General features: G+C 35.0%; 1 protein-coding gene across 4 annotated transcripts in view; it reads left to right on the top strand.

Moving 5' to 3' along the window:
* The window catches only part of AP3B1 (adaptor related protein complex 3 subunit beta 1), a 271,317-nt gene extending 249,547 nt beyond the window's left edge, over positions 1–21,770 (top strand). Inside the window, exons 25-28 of one of the 4 annotated variants that reach the window (XR_001824965.2) lie at positions 3,347–3,444; positions 4,598–4,634; positions 8,629–8,767; positions 21,046–21,180. Coding sequence is in view for 3 of the 4 variants with exons in the window: in XM_017527701.2 (XP_017383190.1) it covers positions 3,347–3,444; positions 8,629–8,767; positions 21,046–21,199 (391 nt within the window). In the remaining variant the exon portion in view is untranslated. Of the gene's footprint in view, positions 1–3,346; positions 3,445–4,597; positions 4,635–8,628; positions 8,768–20,614; positions 20,651–21,045 lie in introns of all 4 variants that reach the window. The other 3 variants (XM_037738189.1, XM_017527701.2, XM_017527703.2) reach the window with 3 other exon arrangements.
* Positions 21,771–22,701: the final 931 nt, after the last annotated feature.

The raw sequence follows: 22,701 nt of genomic DNA, 5'->3' as shown, positions 1-22,701 counted from the left end.
TTGTTTCTTCTTCTTCACTGGCTCTTTCCCCTCAGCCTCTAAACGTGCCTGGTTTCTTTAGGTGTTATTCCTTTGCCTTTTCATTCTCAGGAAGCTTCTGCTTTCTGTTCCTTCTTCCATTGCCAGTCTTCCCTTCACCCCTCAACTCACTGCATTGTGTATTCTTCCTGCAGTGTCAACTGCCCTGCTAAGGTTAGCAGTTATACTTCTTTTTATCCCTCATCTTACTCTGCCTCCCTGCAATATTTGGCACACAGCATTTTTCCTGACCACTCTCTCCAATCTCTTCTGCAGGTTGCTCTTCTTCTGTTTTTACTTAAATGCAAGTCTTCCCCAGATTTGCACTTCATCCTTTTCATGGTATCCTCTTTTCCTATGTGATTTTATATACTTATAAGGCTTCAGCTCTTCCCTACACCATTCTTACTGCTTCCAAACTCTATGAACTGCCCTGTCCTCTCCTGATCCATCCTCCCTCCCTCCCTGCCTCTCTTCCTCTCTCTCTCTCCTTTTCTTTTCTCTTTCTTTCTTTTTTTCTTAGACATGGGGTCTCACTCTGTCACCTAGACTGGAGTACAGTAGCGTGATCATAGTTCACTGCAGTCTCAAACTCCTGGGCTTAAGCAATCCTCCCAGCTCACCCTCCCAAGTAGCTAGGATTATAAGTACCTATCGCCATGCCCAGCTGGTCTCCCTCCAGATTCTTGATTTGTACTTCCAGTTATCTGCTGAATATCTCTTCCTGGGTAACTCAGTACTCAAAATATAATGTGGCTAAAGCCAAATCATTTTCTTTTTTTTTTTTTTGAGACAGAGTCTCGCTCTGTCACCAGGCGCCAGGCTGGAGTTCAGTGGCACGATCTCGGCTCACCGCAACCTCCGCCTCCTGGGTTCAAGCAATTCTCCTGCCTCAGCCTCCCAAGTAGCTGGGACTATAGGCACACGCCACCACGCCCAGCCTATTTTTTATATTTTTAGTAGAGACGGGGCTTCACCATGTTGGCCAGGATGGTTTGGATCTCTTGACCTTGTGATCTGCCTACCTTGGCCTCCCAAAGTGCTGGGATTACAGGCGTGAGCCACCGCACCCAGCCCCAAATCATTTCCTTTAAGCCCCCAAATTCCTTCAACACATTGTCATTCACCCAATTGTTCACATTAGAAGGTGTGAAGTTTCTTCCCTCCATTCATCACCAGGTACATCCCTTCTATTCTAGAATATCCATAAAATATCCCAAGTTCAGTGCAGCTCCCCCTAGGGAAGCTGTATATTATAGTGGAATAAATATATACTTTGAAGTCAGATACACCTGGGTTCAAATACCAGCGCTGTCGGTTGCTAGCTGTGTGACCTTGGGCAAATTGTTGAACTTCTTTTAAGTTTCTTATCAGTTAATTTGAAATAACAGAAGTGGAAACAATATGAGGCCACTTAAGATCCTTTTTAGGATTTATTAAAGTAAAAAACACAGTAAATGCTTAAAAAAAAAAAAAAACCCACCTAGACTATTAAATTAGACTCCTAACTGATCTGCCTGCGTTTGGTTTCTCCCTTACTCCCATCTTACACACTGCCACTGGAGTTTCTAAAACATAAATGGGTCCATATGCTTTCCTATGCCAAAAATCTCTAGTAGTTTCCCATTGCTTCAAGAAACACTGAAACACTTTTGTCTCAGTTATATGAGTAAAGTAACCATATGGTTTATCACACTTATCAGAACACTTCAGAGGGTGAAAGGAGGCACCAACTGGAAGGATTCCACAACAATAGCCATAAACTGGGACTATTCCTGGGAGGACTGGGATGAATGGTCATTCTGTATATAATAATATGCAGTTTGCCCCCAGCCTCTTCTGTTGACATATTAGGCTGCTCATCATTCCCAAAATACAAGCCTAGAATGCCCTCTTTCTCCTCTTGGACGTAAACTCAGTCTTTGCTCCTGCAGAACGCTTTCCACATATCTAATGTAGTACCTGCCATTCCATTATTAGTGTAATTTCTTTCCCTCCCACTAGACTTGGGAGCTTCAAGAGCCAATCTCACTTGGCTGTAAATCCCCAGCTACTCACACACTATGTAGGATCAAGTTTGTATTCAATAAGTATTTGTTGAATTGATAAATTGGATTTATTGGTTTGCCTTGGACAATCCACATGTGGAAAAAATATGAGGCTACTTACAAGAATACAGTACATAATAGCATAAAATAAAAGTGGATTTTATGTTCTGTTTTCATATTATGTCATTTGTCTATCCACACTTCAGTAAAAACAGATTTGGTTGACACGGTCATTCAACACTCTTTCATCATGGCCCTTCCTTCAATGGAATGTAAACTAGGTACCTGGAGACACAGCAGCCATGTGGCAACCATGAGGATGAAAGCCAACATAGTAAGGTTGGCAGAGTGGAAAGCTAGAGAAATCCGGGCCTCTAAAGGCTTTTTTAGGCCACTTAATGAGCCAGTGGCTGGTAACTGTTAAGACTTCTTGTATTATAAATGATCAATGCCTCTTTTTCAAAAAACTCTTAGTTGGATTTTCTGCTTATTTGCAGCCAAACACAATACTATCATTTAGGATACACTCATCAACCCACCCCTAAACATCTAACTTTAAAAAAATTTTAGACTGCTTTAGTATTTTTTTTATATATCATAATATCATGAGACTTAGGTAAATGCACTCTTAAGTGTTTTTCTATCTGATATTAGAACAAACAAAGTTGGATTTCTTAAATTCTTCATATCCCGTCATGTGAAATAACAACTTTTGCCACATTGGTCAATGTCAATGAATAGCACTACTAGAAAATAAGGGCTTTTTTTTTTTTGGAAAACAAGTTTGCAGATGAGATATTAATTTATTAGCACATATCTAAACACAATATGGTCACTCCATTTTCTTCTTCATTAAAAACTAATATTTTTAAAAAGAGATCTTAACTGTTTCAGACCAAAGCACTCCATCTTCTATACTTTAAGATGTATACAAACGGAAGGTAAAAGATTACTTCTTCATAAGCTGCATGAAGTGTTTCTTCAGTGGTAGTGTTTATATAACCTTACTTTAATTTTTAAAAGTTATTTTTCAAATGGGATAATTTACTATACCTATGTAGTTTTGTTTTAAAAAAAAATCCTGATTGAGATAACGTATGTATTTTTCTGCAAGTAATGTTATTTGGAAAAATGTTTAAGCCTTTTTAGCTGTGATATTTAAACCAAAAAGATCTTATACTGTATATGCTAGCATATGCTTTCATCGCACTGATTTAACTACTTAGTATTGAGAATGTTTGTTTACGAAGCATTTAGTCAGCTTGATTATTTTTCTTCAGTACCAAGGATGATTGCTTCAGTGTTAATATTCAGCCACCTGTTGGAGAACTGCTTTTACCTGTGGCCATGTCAGAGAAAGATTTTAAGAAAGAGCAAGGTGAGATTTTTCTACAACTTACTAGAAATTTACATATCAAATAATATGTGCTCATTCCTATACAGTCTCTAAAATAAATTTTCATACGTACATAGCCATTAACACATATCAGTGCACAATCTTCCAGCTTTTGTTAATGCTTTGCACTTGTAACATAACCTTAAAAATGGATATTTGTCTATATTCCTGGCATACATGAAAATTGATTAATATGCCTTTAAAATGATAAATTAATGCTTAATCACCTTTTCAATGCTGAGAGTTGTCACTTGTCAACCTGATGACATACTAATGGGTTTTGTATTATTGAAAGTGCCAGGAATTGGGGACTTTACCAATGTCCTACCACTGTAATTGTTATGTTTGTGTATTTTTTTCATTGTAGAACATTTTTTATGTCTTATTAATGTATTTGTCCCTGTACACATTAAACTACCTTACCCTTCAAAATAAAGTTCTAATTATGGCATTAAAATACTTCTAGTTTCTTTTGGCCTAATTCTATATTAAAGAAATGCTGTGTTGTCCGCACATGTTAGAACTGAAGCATTTTAAAATAAGTACCTAAAAAGAAAACATTTTCAGTAAAATGCGAGTATTAATATCTGTAGTTGGCCCAGAGTCAAACACACCTTCTAATAAAAATGAGGTGTTTTTTTTCATATAAGGGGACATAGCTGTCTGATTTTATGTGTTTAATTAACAATAACATTTATAAAACTGAGGCATATTTAAATGCTATAGTCAGCAGTTTTTAAAACTTTATGTGCCTCTAAGTCATTTTTTCCTGTGGAGGGTGTTATCAAAGATCCCTTCATTTTGAGGTAGTAAATCATTCCAATCAAACCCAGAACATACTAGGTACACACAAATGCCTACACCTAAGAGGGGCATGCTTCCTGGCACTCCGTTATTCTAAGCCTTTGCAATTCACATTGTCAAAAAATCTCATACAAGGCCACAAACTAGTTGTGATATTTTTGCTTGGACATTATTTAAGCGATAAAAAATAATGATGAAATCTGTCTTTGCCTTTGCATTTCTTGGGAGTTGATTATTGCTATAGAGGACAGTTATCTTTGTGATTTTATTTTTCTATTGACAAATTGAATTGATTCTTATATTTGCTATTCTTACCCTTTGCTGGCTAAAGCCTGCCTCTCTGCTTTACATCTGCTCAGCAAACCAAGGTGAGTGGCACACAGTGACTGAATAAGGCTTTGGCACATTTATTGTTAAGGGGATATTCTTTTTTTGAAAAGTGCAGCTAAAGTGTATCTGAAGCAGCAGATTATTATATACCCATTCACTCCTTCAGCTTTTGTTTAGAATACTTGATATTTCGATCAAATTTTTTGTGCCCTGCTGTGACTGAGGGATTTTTCGCTGACTAGCCATACAGAACCATAAGTGCATGAGAGAGGTGCACTTGGAGAATAGCTGTGGTCCTCTGTGGAGTTGTTGCCAAAATTCCTTTTTCTTCTGCCATTTTACTTCTATGGTTGTTGATTATTTGTCTGAATAAATCTGGCAGCTGTTTGCTATGTTTAATAGAGCAGAAAGGCTACTCTGAATAAAGCTATTTGAAAATTTGTTTATATGAAGTATTTGTAAATCCTTGCAAGTCTCTTGGCATTTCTGTATCATTCTTTCTGTCTTCCTGAATTCGTTCTCTGATGTGGAACTTGATGCTGGCAAATTTAGCACAGGTTTAAAGAGTCTTTTCAATAGCATCTTTTTAGTTATAGATTACAGCAGGTTTGGTGATAGAGGTCTCAATCCTCAACTTTACACATGTATTTGTTATACTGCTCTGGTAAGAGCTTAGCTTATTTACACAAAAGATACCTAGAAATCTCTCGCTAACAGAAAATCCTAAATTAGAATAAAAATCCATTTCCTCAGATTTCATCAATGCAAATTCTGGAAGGTAAAATGCAAGTAAATTTAAGGGGTGTGTGTGTGTGTGAGAGAGAGAGAGAGAGAGAGAGAGCGATATACCAGCTTCAGCTGTTGAATAAAATGCGTTTACATAATTAATATCTTATTTCATATGGCACATTTTAAAACTCAAGAAGTACATTAAGTGTATTAATTAAATTTAACTGAAAAATTATAAGAAACATGGGGAATATGGTTCTGTTTTTATTCTAAAGATGTGCAAATTGAAAGGTGTACAGTATTAAATGTGGTTCTAACAGAGTGTTACATTTTGGATTAGTATTTTTTAAAACAAAAAAGTTTTACTTGTAATATACAACTTGATCTATCACGTTTTCTCAGTTGTTTCATTTAGGATTTCATAGCTAAACAGTTTTTATATATATAATAAGATTGGTAGTCAAAGTGGTAAATGAAAGATTAGGTTATTCTATACATTGAAGGCTATCTATATAAGCCTTCATCAGAAGCATGATTTATTCATTGCTGTGAGTTTCAAGCATTGCAGAATTAGTTAATGATCTAGCTGTGAGATGCTTTCAATAAGAAAATAACATGGGATCTCTTTTTTACTTAAAAATATTTAATTTGGTTTCTTCAAACAGTTTTAATTTCAAGAGGCCTAAGCCGAGCACTTATTCAAAGATGCGTCCTCTTATTCATTTTCTTTTTGTGAATTAAATTGCAAATCTAAAACTTAGAAATTTTTTTGAATTTTTATCCATTTTCTTCCTGTGACTTAAATTGCAAATCTAAAACTTCAGAATTTTTTTTTGAATTTTTATCCATTTTCTTCTTGCGAATTAAATAGCAAATCTAAAACTTAAAAAATTCTTTTGAATTTTATTTTTTTACATTATTTGGTTTGCCTTTTAGCAGTTAATGACAGCTGATGAACCTAAAGTAATTGCTATCCACAGCCTTTACCAAAATTTACATAGACTCTAATGAAGCCACAAATTCTTTAGCCTGACGATATTTGAATATTTTTCCGGTGATTTTACCTTTATTATATATGAACAGGCTCTACAGTGTTTTAAAGTATTATTTTTTAGGAGAAACTTTTAATGAAACCTTCGCATATTTTTCTTTTCTGTTAATCTGAGAATACCTGATATATTTTCATTTAGAAAAATCTCTGGTTTGAGAAACCTAAAATGTTTACTTAATTTTATTATGATTTATGCATCCATCTTACGGGTTCCTAGCTAGCAAGATGCTAATTCTTTAAATGGTCAGACATTTACTATTTTCTGGCCCTTAACTACCATAAGCAATCATATTTGATGCCCCTTAATTAGAGCACCTTTTTTTCTTTCCAGGTTCTTTTTCCACCTCAGCAATCGAGACAATACATTTGCTTACCATGCTGCTCTCCTAAGTGTTCTTTTGCATGTAAATTAATCTTGATTCAGTTTACACTGTCATGCTGAGTGGTACAAATTGCCTATAACAATAAAACAGCATGAGTTAAAAATAAAGGGGGGTGGGAAGGCAGATTGAATGTGTGCCTTACTTGATAGGATGTTACTTTGCTTTATGCCAATACATTAGCTGACGATAATGAATCTTCTGTTCTGAAAAGCATGGTTTAGTTGATTTTTTTAATTTTACTTCAATGGAGCAGTACCTTGTCTTTTATAGAACAAGTTAGGCAAACCATTAATGACAAGAGTGTTAAGGTTAAATATGAAGCAATGCATTCACTTCTCTGAGTGCTATCCATCTTTCCATTTACAGGAGCTTGACAAAAGTACTGGCTTTGTACAACATTTCCTTTAATTACATGCTGCGGGAAACAGGCTTTTAACATAAACATAGTTGCATTCATTTATTCAGCAGTTGCTCTTCAATAGAGCTTAATGGAGAAGGTTTAAATCCTAAATGAGTACACACATCTCTCAGCAGTGTTATGTCAGCCACTGTGCTTTACTTAAAAGCAGTGTTTGACTGTTTGTATAGTTTTTAAAGCTTTTGCCTAATATTGAAGTTAAACGGTCTAAGACAGAACATAGTGTTCCCAGAATTTGAAAGTGGTTAGTAAAAAATGCTGCTTGTTAGAAGCTAAATAGTTCTATTTTCTAACTGACAGCAAAAGCCTTTTCACAGTGTTAGGCTTTAGTGTTTTCATACTGTTAATCATAGGGATTCTTTTAAATTTTAGGTTTCACTTGCAATAAATAACTACATTAAATATATAGGCCTGAAGGTACAGGGTCTTTTGAAAACATGCAATCAGATTTTTCCTATCTTCATCAATTTTGTAAATTACCATGCACATATCAAATATCTCAAAGAGTTATAGGTTTTAATAGATACCATTAGGTGTCTATGACTTATATCACAGTTCCAAATAAATGGTATTTATTGTAATTAATTTGTTTTTTAACTTGGGTACTAAATTTCAGTATTTGTTCCAAGTGTGACATGTATGTTGTTGAATTTGTTCACGGAACATGTTTACAGGAGGTTTTCATATTAATGGCATGTCTTGCATTAACTCTGTACGGTTTTGTTCATGCTTTTGCTTAACTTAATTTCTTTCCTAAATGTTATTTGAAATATCCCTAGAATTTCAGAGTTTTCATTCCCATTTTTTCCTTCATTTTCAAAGTTTTTGCTTTAGAAATTTCAGTCAGTGTTTTTGTCAGCAACTGTAGTTCCATTCACTAGGCAAGTACTTTTGTCTCTAAGTACAGCCTAAATATTTGCACATTTTCAGCGACTTCCAGTCATTGTTGAGATAACTTCTGTCTGTCATACTGAGGCCATTTATCAGGTATTCCTGCTAGAATTACTTTGATGTGTTCTCAAGCAGCATTTGGCAATGAAAGATCTTCGAATGAATAGAAAAAATAGCAATAGCAACAAATACATTTACATATAAAGAAGTAAAAGCTTACTAGTTTATATAAAACTCAGATTGAGTATATTTTTAAAAGAGACTAAAATCAATGTTTCATATTTGTGATTCTAAGTTTTTAATCCTATTATACTTAAAATTAGATTTATTGAGTGATTTTTTACTGCATTTTTACACATTTCCCTATACAATGAGGATTTTAAAAAAATCTTTAAAACAATTGCATTTCATTTTAGTTTTATAATTATCTTGTAAATTACATCCTAAAGTGGTGTTTTTTTTGTTGGAAAAAGTTTAAATTTTGGCCATGAGCTTAAAATTGTTTAAATGTAATTTTCATAAAGAAATTAGTAAAAGGGAGCCTTCTTTTGCTTTTACAGGAATGCTAACAGGAATGAATGAAACTTCTGCCATAATCATTGCTGCACCACAGAATTTCACTCCCTCTGTGATCTTTCAGAAGGTTGTAAATGTAGCCAATGTAGGTGCAGTTCCTTCTGGCCAGGATAATATACACAGGTAGGTTCACTAACATATGATGTGAAAGTGAAGATGACTTGAATATGTATGAATATATAATTGTAAATTTATTGTATCCTTTGGAAATAATAACCCCTAAACATACACACACACACACACACACACACACACACACACACACACACATTCCCTTTGTTTTTTTTCCTGATGGTATCATTGTTGATTGGTTTGCATTAAGGCTCTCTTTCCCATCTCAGAGCATCCTTATCATACTGGTGTGATCTTTCTTGAAAGATATAGAGTATATTCATATTTTAAATAGCTTGGTAATTTGTGAAGTTACCCTTTATGAGATGGTTGAGATTTCATCTTATTTCACCATATTCAGTAGATGTCCAGGAAGAACTATTCTATAAAGCAGTATAGTTGGACTTTTTTAATTGAAAAGGAGGAAGTTTGGGTACTACATACAGATTTCCTTTTGATAGCCATCCCCTATGACTGCTTCCAGTTAATAAAGAGCTGATAGATGACCAACATGGGGGCAAATACAGCTTCTGTTTCTTAGACCAGTAATATTTTCTATCGCCAAGCATCTGAAATATGGGATCCAAGTTATTTGTCCTGAAAGGCAGCAGAAAATGTGATTAATATTTGCCCTCTTATATTTTTATGAATGTCAGTTGCTTTACATGAATATAAAGATAAAAATAATTATCTCTTATCCATTTGGTTATTGCATAGTCCTCTGTGAGCTTAAGGGAATTCATTGCAAACCATCTCATGGCAGGCATACTTCTGCCATTAAAAATATCTACACACTGTATATTTAGTGTGCCCTTTTTCTATAATTATCAATTATAGAAAACAAATTTACCATCAAAGGGAAGGCCTGCAGACCTTAAAAAACTTTTTTTTTTTCAATTAGCACAGGACCAAGAGAGGCCCCAAATGAAAAGTGCTACAGGTGATTTGGGTTGTAGACTTAACTCTGCCACTAATGGGCTTGGTATTCTTGGGCAAGCTATAACTTCCTATGTGCTTTACACTCCCCATGTGTTTGAAAATGAGTGGTAAGAAAAAAAAAGTGGGGGAGGATTGAAATGAAATTCTGTGATAGCTATGAAAGAACATTAAATTTGACCTCAGAAGAGCTGATCTGCCATTTCTCTATTCATAGTTGCCTAACTTCACTGCACTAATCACGCCAGAATAAAAACTGCATGTACTAGTCGAAAAATAGATTCACTTTGTACTGTTTTTTAACGATTATAGGGTTCTTAAGTTGCTCAAGAGGTCTCATGCTTTCATTTCTTAATTTATGACAAGCTCTATCTATCTCATGTAGGGTGCTGATAAAATAAGAAAATGGTTGTAAAGTCATGATACAGACCACCACAAAAATACAACTTCTTTATCAGTTAATGTTGTTCAGTAGGGAAAAGAGTAAACAGCAGCCTTTTCCGTGAAAATGAATCCTTTGATTTTGAGTTTTTCTGTTTTAATTTTATTCTGCTTTAAATACTTCTTTTCACTTTCCTAGGTAATTTTCTCTAACAGAAGCTGTTTTATTTATGGGTCCTTGGAATTATTGAATTTACTAAAATACCAAAATGCCATATGTCAACTATAACTCCTTCAGTATGAAATTTTACCTGACACACCTAGTATCCAGCAATACTGCAGTCATGTTTTAATATGTTCTTTTGTAATGTACAAAAAAAAATAGAGTAGCCACTGTTTATGTTGGAACATCTAGTTTAGTTTTGTTTTGCGTATAGGTTGTTTTGGGCTTTTTAAAACATTTTTCTGAAAGCAATGGCAGCTGTCTAGATTTTTGTTTCTTAGAAGAAAAAATGTCAAGGCTGCACAAGGTGGCTTACATCTGTCATCCCAGTACTTTGGGTGGCCAAGGTGTGCAGATCTCTTGAGCCCAGGAGTTTAAGACCAGCCTGGGCAACATAGGGAGATCCTGTCTCTACAAAAAATATAAAATTTAGCCCAGCAAGGGCTAAACCACGCCTGTGGTCCCAGTTACTTGGGAGACTCAGGTGGGAGGATCAGCTGAGCCTGTCGAGGTCAAGGCTGTAGCAGCCGTGATCACGCCATTGCACTCCATCCAGCCTGGGTGACAAGAGTGAAACCCTGTCTCAAAAAAAAGAGAAAAGAAAGAAGAAACATGAAATTGCAAAGCCCCATAAAATGAAAGCTATCTTCTTATAGGGAGATAGAGGGACTCTTAGCACAGTTGTATAATTCTTATTAAAGATAGTTGCCAGTAACTTGTCTTGCTGGTTTGGAATGTAATGCCTATCATACCTGTTCAATTCATTTATATTAAAATTATAGTCAATTCTCAATGTCCATGCTAATGAAGGGGAGACACACAACTAGGAAGCATTTATATTTGACTTTGGAATGCAGATATTGAACTCAGACTTAATGTTCGTGGTCCTCATACTCATCCACAGTGTCTTGAAGCTTTTCTGTTCTAGCCCTATCATCAGTGGCCTGATGTTTGACTCTGTAACTTGGGAGAGGGCCCAAGTTACTACAGAGTCAAAAATGAATAAAATGCCTGTAGATACTTAAGAATAGGCTGTGCTGTCTTAACTTGCTTCTCAAGTCCCACCTTACTGAATTGAAAATATTTCATATTTGCTTTTATAGCTAAAGTATGAATGTGCTAATGTTCTGAATTTTAGAAAGCTTCCAGGTAACAAACACCTAAAGTTATTTTTATTTTATTTTATTTTATTTATTTATTTATTTTGAGGTGGAGTTTTGCTCTTGTTGCCCAGGCTGGAGTATACTGGCACAATCTCGGCTCACTGCAACCTCTGCCTCCCAGGTTCAAGCGACTATCCTGCTTCAGCGTACCAAGTAGCTAGAATTACAGGCGCCCGCCATCATGCCTATCTAATTTTTTGTATTTTTAGTATAGACGGGGTTTTAACCATGTTGACCAGGGTGGTCTTGAACTCCTGACCTCAGGTGGTCCACCCACCTCAGCCTCCCAAAGTGCTGGGATTACAGGCAAGAGCCACCATGCCCAGCCAGTTATTTGTATTTTTTATGCAGCAATTGACATGTATTATCCTATATATGTAACACTTTTTGTCATTCTTTTATGCTCATAGCAATTAAAACAAAAGCAAACAATTGTTAATAAACCTGTACTTTTGTACAGATTTTTTTTTTGCTTAATTTCATTTAAAATGAAATCGGAATTAGTGTTTACATTATAATAATAGAAATTAACTGTTTACCATTTTATTGAAATAAATGTTTTTAACTGTGGTGTTCCATATTATATTACTCTATGGAATTAATGTTTCTATTTCTAAGCTTATATATTATTTAATTTTTAATGAGAAAATTGAAATCCCTATGAGATTTTGAATGATTCTCTTATTCTTTTGTGATAGTATGTTTTTGAGTTTATAAAGAGTAGGACCCAAGCCACTCTAACATTTATTAATGGTAATCAGTTTGGGATTATTTTTAAAAACACCAAGTATGAAAAGCATTTTCGTTAATGGTATTTTAAGAGATTAAAGTTTTCAGTATGATAAGTTATTCTTGGCTGGCTTATATTCTGTTTTATTTTGCAGGTTCTTTTCTTTCTGAGAGGACTTTTAATAAGCATTAGTGTATTCGTTCTAACCCTTCAATGAATAGAGTTTCCCTTGCCTAATTTTGGAATAATTTATTTCTACTACTGTTCAAATTGTATATATTTTTACATTAAATACCAGATAAAGAAATATTTAGTATAAGAATTATCCAAGGAAAAGTGAACCTTTATTAATGTGTAGAACTATGTAATGGTATAAAGTACAAATTTTAATTGAACACTTAGAAAATGATTCCTAACACAGCAACAGAACATGGCTCTCATTAAGAAAAAGCCAATTAAAGAAGCACAGGTTTTATGAAATTCACTTCAAAAACCAGGAACATTTTCTAATTTAGTTAATACTTTTAAAAATCAATTGAGAAAGTATATCTACTTTTCTATTATATCATTTTTAGTTGTAATTTTCTAAATGAGTGATAGGATCAGAGCCAAACAGTATACTATTGAGAGACTCAACTTTATCTTCATTTCTGTCATACTTACTTGAAAAACCTGCTCTTTGAGAACAAAATCATCTCATTGAGATATACAGAGTGGCCAGACATGGTGGCTCACACCTATAATCCCAGCACTTTGGGAGGCTGAGGGAGGTGGATCACTTGAGGTCAGGAGTTTGAGACCAGCCTGGCCAACATGGTGAAACCTCGTCTCTACTAAAAATACAAAACAAATTAGCCAGGTGTGGTGGCAGGCACCTGTAGTCCCAGCTACTCGGGAGGCTGAGACAGGGGAATCGCTTGTACCGAGGAGGCAGAGGTTGTAATGAGCCAAGATTGCACTACTGCACTCCATCCTGGGTGACAGAGTGAGACACCATCTCAAAAAAAAAAAAAAAAAAGAGAGAGAGAGAGAGAGAGATACAGAGTTATGGTCTTTGTGTCAATCTGCTGTTTTCCAAATTACAGATACTGCATGATAAGGAGTAATACAGAATGAGAAGTTCCATCCTCATCAAAAAACATTTATTAAATATGTAACTGAATATCTTCATTTCCTGTGTAAGATATTCAAATTTATCTTAATGAGTTATACTGTACATTGTGATGGTCTTAATGCATATTATTTAAGACAGTACTAATAAACAAATACATAAATAAAGTGTATTCGTTTATTAGAAGGGCAAAATGGACAGCATTAAACTAGTATATGAGTGGACTGCAAAGGAGAAATCTCGAGACCTAATGTGTTCAATGATAGGAGATTAGAAATGTTAGCTGTGGGAATCCCGGGTTCATTCAGGGCCAGGAAAACTTCCTTGTGATTCTCTGTGAAATATCCAGGAAGGGTTTATGAAGGTTTGTGTTCAGCGTCGTGGAAACTGAGGTACTTTGCTTTTATTACATTGCGTGTTCTGTGATAACAGCACTAAGGAGTAGTGCAGTGGCCAAAAAGCAGAAAACAAAAAACCTATAGCTCCAAAATCACTAAGGCTTTTCTGTACAAAAGAATCATGTGCGAGTTTGTGTAAAACTCAGATTTCTGGAGCCCACCCCAAAAACTCAGTCCACAGTTTGAGACTGTCCTGAATTATCAAGCTGTAATGCCACATGGCACATTTTAAAATATTTTGTCCTATGTTTATAAATTTTCTCTTTTACTGATTAGTCCATAAGGGATGTCAGTAAATGAGATGTTTGGTTTAATTTTTCTTACACATACCCCAGAATGCTCCAGCAAGATAGTGTATTGTCCACTATAGGAATACGTTAAAGCAGTGTCTGTAAAACAGTCTTAGACCATAACTGTGTGTGTCTTTCAGCAGTCTTAGCCATCTCACATTTTCACCCATAGTTGAAAAAGTTGTCACACTGACCTACTCATTTTCCCTGTTCATAAACCACAAGTTAACCCTATAAGGAGGAAATGTGATATTTGAGTGAAGGCAGAGTGCCCTGTCTCTGCCATGATTCTGTTTTAGTTCTTAGCTTATTCAGTAAGATTCTGGAACAACTTTCATTATTAAATTCTATTCACTACTGATATTCCTTTCCTCCCCACCCCCCCCCCCGTATATCTTAATTAGTAATTTGGATTTTGTTTATCCTGTCACTTTTTTAATTTGCAAGCTTTTAACATATGCAACTTGTGGATAATTACAATCTTAGTCGAATAAATGTTGTTTTACTATTGTCACTTAGGTCCTTAACTATTAGGAAAGTCTGGTGCTGTGAATGAAACAGTGTATCCATGGCAACCAGGCAGTCAACTTTTTAATTTATCAACATACATGAAGACAGCTTATTTCAAGTTTAAAATAAAAGTGTTATTATTTAATTCAAGTACAGGTAAAGAATAATTTGTTTCATTTCTTTCTTTTTTTTTTTTTTTAAGGCAAGGTCTCGCTCCATTGCCCAGGCCGGGGTGCAGTGGCACTGTTACAGCTCACTGCAACCTTGAAGTCCTGAGCTCAGGCAGTCTTCCTGCCTCAGCTTCCTGAGTAGCTAGGGCTACAAGTGCATGCCACCATGCTCAGCTAATTTTTGTTGTTGTTGTTTTTGTAGAGACAAAGTGTCCCTATGTTGCCCAGTCTGTTCTTGAAATCCTGGGCTGAAGCAATCCTCCCAAAGTGTTGGGATCACAGGTGTGGGCCACCACGCCTGGCCAACTTGTTTCATTTCTAGGCCTTAAATGCATGCAGTTAATCACCATTATTACATACCTGTTTAAAGGTTGCTAATAGGAGAAATACTGGCACATGTTATTTTTGGTATCCTAAAAAGATCTATAATGTGTTAACTCCTTCACTTAATATTTTTTTTTGGAAACCTTTATGATAGATTTTGCTAGTGCTAGAGTTGCAAACACAAATGGCAAAGATACTTCCTGATGGTGTCTCTAATATTTCCCTTTCTCTGTTCTTAGGTTTATTAACTTTTGAGTTACTGTGTTTGTTTGTTTGTTGTTTTCCTCTCTCTTGGTAACTATATGGAATTTAAATTCTGGGTAATTTTGGAGAATTGTACTGCAAACTAGTTTTTGCTTATCAAATAACGTTGGACGTCTTATTGCCCTAATTTTGTAAGTCCTGATACTACTGTCAACCTTCTTCACTGTATAAACAGAAACAAAATTTTATATAAACAGTTTTAAGTATAAAAATATCAGGTTTAGGTCTTTTCTACAGTATGACAAATTTTGAGTCTAAAACAAGACTGAGGATTTGTAGAACCTCTTTAGTAATCAAAACATTTCTTTCTCAGGTTGGTGGCTGTCCACTAGAGGACAGCACTGCTTTTTTATCTGACTGCTTTGAACTCTGCAGGCCCTGAGCATAAATTCATTGACAAACAAATGCGGACCTCTGTTAATTTTCACCCAGAAAGCATATTTGGATATTTCAGAAGTAACCAAACTGCACAGCTGATTTTTACTTTAAAACATTCTGTATTTAAGTTTAAGTTCGCCATTTAATGTCCTCTAATGCAACAATTTTACTAATAGGAATGTATAACTGTTTCATGTAAAAATGAAAGAAAGATATTCTTGATAGTTTTCTTTCTGGGTTGACAGTTTTGTAAGGAATCAAAGAGAATGGGGTAAGAATGTATGTGTTTTATTATTAGTTTTATGTTGTTAATCCCATCTCACCCCACCTCACCAGACAAACCAGAAATGCTCTGAAATAACTGGGATGTTTTATGTCTTCTTTAAGCAAGTGCACTTAGATTTTTTAGCTTTCCTGTATAAAGAAAAACAATGCATCATTGGCCTGATAGTGTGGGGAATAATTTTTTATACCATTTCTAAAGATTAGAGTAGAAACTAGAGAGTCCTAAATTATGGTGGTTGTTTATTTTTTATTTTAACTTTCCTCATTTGAACGTTAGAGAAAAATACTACAATACTGTTAGGTGATATTTTTAAATAATAAGGAAAGTTTGCACATTGCTTTGTGTAAATTCTCTGAACTTAAATCACGTCTAAATGCTTTTTTTGTCCCTCACTATCAATTCAATAGTCTAATGGTTTAACTTTAAAATACAATTTTATAGTCAGCAAAATAGAATTTTTTTTACAACTTACAAATTCTCTGCGTGTTTAAAATGTTCTACTGTATTAACCCAAGGTAATAAGAATTTATCATTTTAAATCCTTTGGCAGATAATGCTGGAGCTTTGGTATTGATGTTTAGGAGGCTTATTCAAACCAGTATTTCTTACATATAATGATTGTGTGACTTCATTACACATTTGTCAACTTTGGACTAATTATTTTTATACAGCTAGGGCAGGGCACTGCATCTTGTGATCGTCTTTCTTACTAATAGGATTCTGTCTGCTTCAGCAGGCAGTAATTGAAGGCTTCATGTACAGAGTATAAAAAAAAAAGTTTTAGCCTGAGTGGGTCATTGTCACAGCTTCTGGTAACCAGTAGAACAGAAAGCACAAGAAAATTGAACTCAGAATAGAAAAATCAGAAACCAGGAAGAGTATTCAAGAGAAGAAAAAGCATGTCTTAGAGCTGTTGCATTAAGTATAGCAAATCTGATTCTGTATAAAAAAATGTGATGTTTGTGACTACCCTGGAGACTGACGCAGCCTCTCAGATAAATATTTTTAAATTCATGTTGTACTGTTAATTTTCATTGTTGGAACAATTGAGTTGTAGGATTTCTTTTCCTTCTAACAAAGAACATTTATGGTTCATAGCCAATTTGTCACAAATCCTAAAAAGTATAGTTTAAGTGCATGGGGAATAAATCTGTGTATTATAGATAATAGATTTTTTTCAAATTTGTTGTTACTATTTGGTTTGTTTTTATAATTCTGACTATAGTGAAGACAAAATAACTTTTGAAGAAGAGTAAAACATTTTTTTTAATTTAGCTTTGACAACCAGCTTATTCTGTCTTTTTCGTAAATCTTAAGAATTCTTATAGGCATCAAAGATTAAATGTCAATTGCTAGAGATAAGAGACAAAGAGACATTTAATAAGATGAAATACAGATATATCCAAACAGTTTTACCTTCTCAGTTGGTGATTACAAACAGCGAGTGGTTGGTGGTAGAATGAAATGAAAAATATCTAGATGGTATCTTTTAATAACATGGAGCCCGTCGTACATAGGCAATACATCTTTAACTGTCATCCCACTTATTTGTTCTCATTTGTGGTGTTACTGCTTTTCGAGGTTGATTGGTCTCCCTGTAGTCCCTCCCTGTGTTACAGCTCCATTCAAAAAGGCTTTGTATTTTTTATTGCTGGTGTCTCTTTAAGGAGTGTAGAGTAGGGGATATTTAAAATGTTTTAAATCTTTAAAGGCAGAAATTTAAAATATGACGAGGAATCAACTCAGCACGCTTTGAATTCCACATTACTGCAAAGTCAAGTAAACAATGTTTGAAGAGAAGAATCTTCCTTCTTAATGTTTTTGGAACAATAGGTTATGTGCATATAAGGTAAATAGGAAAAGCCTTATCTGTTGACTGATAAAAACAAATTACTAAAGGTGCATTTTTGTATAGATGAACAGAATTTGTGCGACCTGGAATCAGAATGCTTGGGTTCAGATTGCTGCTCCACCAGAAATTTGGTGTGTGTGCTATTTTGATAGTAAGTTCTTCAACTTCTGTGGGCCTCACTTCCCTCATCTGTAAAGTAACCCACCTCATAGGATTAAATGAAATAATTCCAGTGAAGTACTTAGAACCCACTGCCAGAACACAGTAAGCGCTTAACAAATGATAGCTGCTATCAGCATTATAGTGATCAAAAACTTCTCATGCCTTTTGAAAAAATTTCGTCACAGTGTGATCTTAGGTCAAGGCCAAGTACAGAGGTTCTGATATCAGCCATTAAGTTTACTATATAAAATCTAACCCACACAGACTTTGTAATCAATGTTTCTGATATCCCAAAGCTAGCTATTACTTATTAATTAGTACTCTTTCCATAACTACCTTTTGCGTGTATGTTAAAGCATAGCCTGTGCAAGTGTTGAATGTTGAATAAATCTGGGTGATGGTTTTTGCCTTCCCGAGGGCCAAAGCAAACCAATTTTGATCATGCTGTGTTCCAATTAAATATATCCTTTCTGAACTGTGAAATGAGAATGTCAGAACATCTGATCTTCTAGTCTTCTGCTCTAAAACATTGCTTCCACCATTTGTGCCCACTAAAACATAGAGACCTAGTTAATAAAGGCAGTAGCTCTTACACCAGCTAGCAGATTCTGTTGCTAGGATGGTTTGCTTAGCTTGTTTCTACTGCAGTGTAAGCACATGCCTCTTTTCTTTCATACCCCTATTGTTTATAGTGCTGAGAATTTTGTGGTAATAGGATTTCAAAACATGTCCAAGATACTAATTCTAATCCCTGCCAACATACTGACACCAAAATTGACATTTGTCTCTGCCAATTTTATATTAATTATAACATTAACTCTAAGTTTTTTTTTAATAGAAAAGAGATAAAATGTGCCTTGGGGCTGTGCAACCCTGAAATTCAAACAACAGTGCTTTTGTGTTCCTATTCAGACATAATCTCCTTCTCTATGGTCCCAAGGCACAAGTGTTAAGTAAATAAAGGGACTAATAAGACCATTGTTTACATAATTATAGCCCTATCAGAAATAGGGACCTCTGTTGAAATATTTGTTGCGTGAATTACGGACGAGATGACCAAATCTGTGGGAAAAGTTGCATAAATGAATGGGAAAATAGAGCCACCTCATATCTTTTGGTGATGTGATTTAACAGGAATATACAAACAGCATTCTCCTATGAAGCAGAAGAGCCTGAAAATTTTAGACAAAAGAAATGCATAAATCTGTGAGGAACCCTTGGAAAGAGAGATCATTTTGGGGCTGGTGATCTTTATGTTTTCTCAAAGATGAAATTGAAGTACCTAGTTCGTAATCTCTCGTGTACATCTGAAAAGCAGATGAATGCGTTAAAAGGTTTATAAAAACCTCTTTAAAAACATTGGTATGATTTATATTCCTAAACTGGTTACTTACAATTCCTTCTCTCAGTAGGAACACTGCTCTGTCAGATTCCTTGCAAGTTTCAGCATGCTTGTAGAGTGCACAAATAAATGACTAGGAAGATTTTCTAACATATTTTGTTGAGAGCCCATTATCTAACACTTTATAATATTTGAAAGTGTTCATAATATTTGAAATTTAATAAAATTAGCGTATTTGCTTTGGTTTTGATACATTATTCTAATTATTGTTGGAAAACCTAGCTTTATCATTTTATTTTGGCCAAAAATTTCTTGTTTGGCTTCAAAAAAATTAATGTGTTATGAGATCTTGATGTTATTTTTTTTAAACCCAAAAAAGAAATTACTTTTCATTTAAAGAGAATCTGCTTCCTGCTTAAGTGGCTAATATTTTAATTAAGTCGGGAGTGAAGTTTTTCTGAGTGTCTCCTGATAAACTCCCTCTTTTATGTTGATGGTAATTAAACAGATCCCTGTGGACACCATGGGCTCTGTGCAAGGCCCATGCTAATTGTCAGACATGAGACACTGACCAGTTGGTTTGCTCTTGAATAGTCCGCAGCGTGCTGTTAGCGCGGCAGTTTTATTTTTATGTATTGTGAGCTGTTGTCAGGGCTAACTGGGTGCCATTGTGGCTGAAGATGTTGCACAAATTGAGGCAGATGGCTCAGATTCAGACACGTGTCATAGAGAAAGGGGCAAGGGGATTGGCCCTGCAAAGTGGGGTCACAGGAGGTCACAGACCTGCTCTCCACTTGTTAGTGTTTTCAAAAGCTCATGTGCAGCAACTTTGTTTTTCTCCAGTCATCCCTGCAATCAAACCCCCTCCCCCAAAAAGTATATGGACCACGGTCCATGTGGAAAATGGAGGCTTGGGAGGTTCCCGTCCTCTTCCTTCACGACCCTGAGGCTCAACTGTGCATGCAGAATGAATTAGCAGGATTGACAGAAGTTCGTTGTGCCTCCGACGGCCTTTCAGTCAATTGCAGTGCTTAAAAGCCTAGTTTTGCTTTTAATTCCATGTAATCAGTAGGTTCTTCATGTCTTGGAATTTAGAAGTAGTGCATTAGACCTCAAGTTTCCTCTGTTACATTCTAAAGCAAAAAGAAAGATCTAATGTTCTAAATATTTAAAAACAAAGAAAAAGGGAAGTATGAGGTTGCACTTCGCTGTCACGTGATTTTGTTTCATGTCATCATTAACATATAGGGATTTAATTTGAATATTTTTACATGAGTGAATTCACTGAAAGTAAGAATTTTATGTACATAAAATTAACTTATTACATAATCATTTTCAGATATGAGGAGTTAAATTTTGAAGCTCTTTGAGAAAGGTACCTTTTCTTAACATGTTTTAAAAATAAAAATACAATGGCTTATTCAAAATGGCCCTATGCATGGTGAAATGTTAAATACCAAATGGATGACTGATTCTCAAATATATTGTAATAGAGAATTAGTCACATGCATCTGTTGTTTAAACTAATAAGTAAAATAGACTTCCTTTTTCTCTTCTGTTTTAAATGTGCACTAAAATTACCTGCTTGTGGTTAGCATGGGCTGGACGGTTTATTGATTTTTCAGAAGAATGCTTGGCTTTGGGTTTTTGGCAGTAGGGAGCCTGCAGCAAATTATTTCATTTGAGAAAAAGTTATTTTAAACCTATTTGAATGTATGGTATCTCCTTTTCCCTCCCCATCTCGTGATAAAAGGTCTTTTCTTCTTCCAGGTTTGCAGCTAAAACTGTGCACAGTGGGTCATTGATGCTAGTCACAGTGGAACTGAAGGAAGGCTCTACAGCCCAGCTTATCATAAACACTGAGAAAACTGTGATTGGTTCTGTTCTGCTGCGGGAACTGAAGCCTGTCCTGTCTCAGGGGTAACCTGCTTACATCTGGACTTCAGAATCTGGCACACAACAAAAGTGCCTGGCATCCACTACTGCTGCCTTTCATTTATAATAATAGCCCTTCCATCTGGCAGTGGGGGAAGAATACACTCTTGACATTCTTGTCTTCTGCTTTAGAATGCTAGTGTGTATCTATCATGTATGCAATACTTTCCCCCTTTCGCTTTGCTAACCAAAGAGCATATATTTTACTGTCAGTTAGCTCAACTCTTGAATCCATGTGGCATTTTCTCTGTCCTGCTGCTGCTTTTGGCCTCCTCATCTTCCTTCTTTTTCGACAATGGTAGACGTTGAATGAGATACTTAAAGTTCATTGGAAATCATCTTCCCTTCAGCAGTCAGCAAGAATTAGCAAAGAAGTAGTCTAAATGGCCTCTCAGCCTGGCATATGAAAACAGGACTGCATACTTTTTAAATCCAAATACAAAAATGCGATCTCTGCAAGATTTTGTTCTTTGAATTTCTTCATATTGTAATTGATTATTGATAACTGTCATCATGAAATTATCTCTCAATAAGATAAATAAACTAGCATATGAATTATATTTGTCTTTGCATTTTTAATGAGAAACTATCAGTAATCCTGAAGTTTATATGCTAAAGTTTTTTTTTATCTTAAAGTAAATATTTAGAGTGTTACATTATGCAGAGAAGCAATGTGATTTAGTTAGTGAAAGAAAAACCACTCCCAAACCAAGTAAATTTTCTACTCATCGTTTACTCCAAGGAAAAAAATGGTGTATTTAATAACAAAAACAAAAATCTTCATGTTGCAAAATAAACATTTCTTTCAATGTAGTTTTGATCTATTAGTAGAGATCTGATTATGTGGTCTATTATGCCTGCCGAATAAATTCTTTGAATCTCATTTTTCCTTATGCCGAACTTTGGAAGCTAGCATAAACTTACAGAAATTTCAAAAACTAGTTATGTGGTCAACATATTAGCATCTTTCCCTAGAGTATTTATTTTGTTTGCTAACTTAAGCAAGTTACTGTTTTTAAGGTTATTCTATAATCAGATAACTTTTCTAAGTTAACTTTTGTACATTTTTAAAACCAGTTGAAATTTTACTTCCTTTTTGATACAAGTTAATGGACTTTCCGTTAATATAACTTACGCCGTTCTTTTTGTATAGGCCACATCCATAGTGATTTTTAAAAAGCAAAAAGGAAGAGACTATACATGATTGAAGCATTATAGGAAAGGTGAAAAGAATGAAACTTTCTTGGACCATAAATATTGAGAAGAACAAAACAGACTGGAAAAATTATTTAAGTTTTCAAGCTGGTGAGATGACAAGAGTAAACAAAATTGTTCAATTTTACTGCTCCAGAAATACAGCCCTGAATCTCCGGGAAGAGGATGTACAGAATTCTTTGGGAAGAGCATGTACACATTGTACAGAAGCCATGTGTACATTCTGTACCATTCTGTTCCACGTGTACATTCTACACTGATTCTGTACCACGTGTA

Source organism: Cebus imitator, unplaced genomic scaffold (genome assembly GCF_001604975.1).
Source record: "Cebus imitator isolate Cc_AM_T3 unplaced genomic scaffold, Cebus_imitator-1.0 Scaffold50, whole genome shotgun sequence".
NCBI classification, from domain to species: Eukaryota; Metazoa; Chordata; class Mammalia; order Primates; family Cebidae; genus Cebus; species Cebus imitator.
The sequence above is the reverse complement of the archived record's forward strand: the minus strand, read 5'-3'. Positions and strand labels throughout refer to the sequence as shown.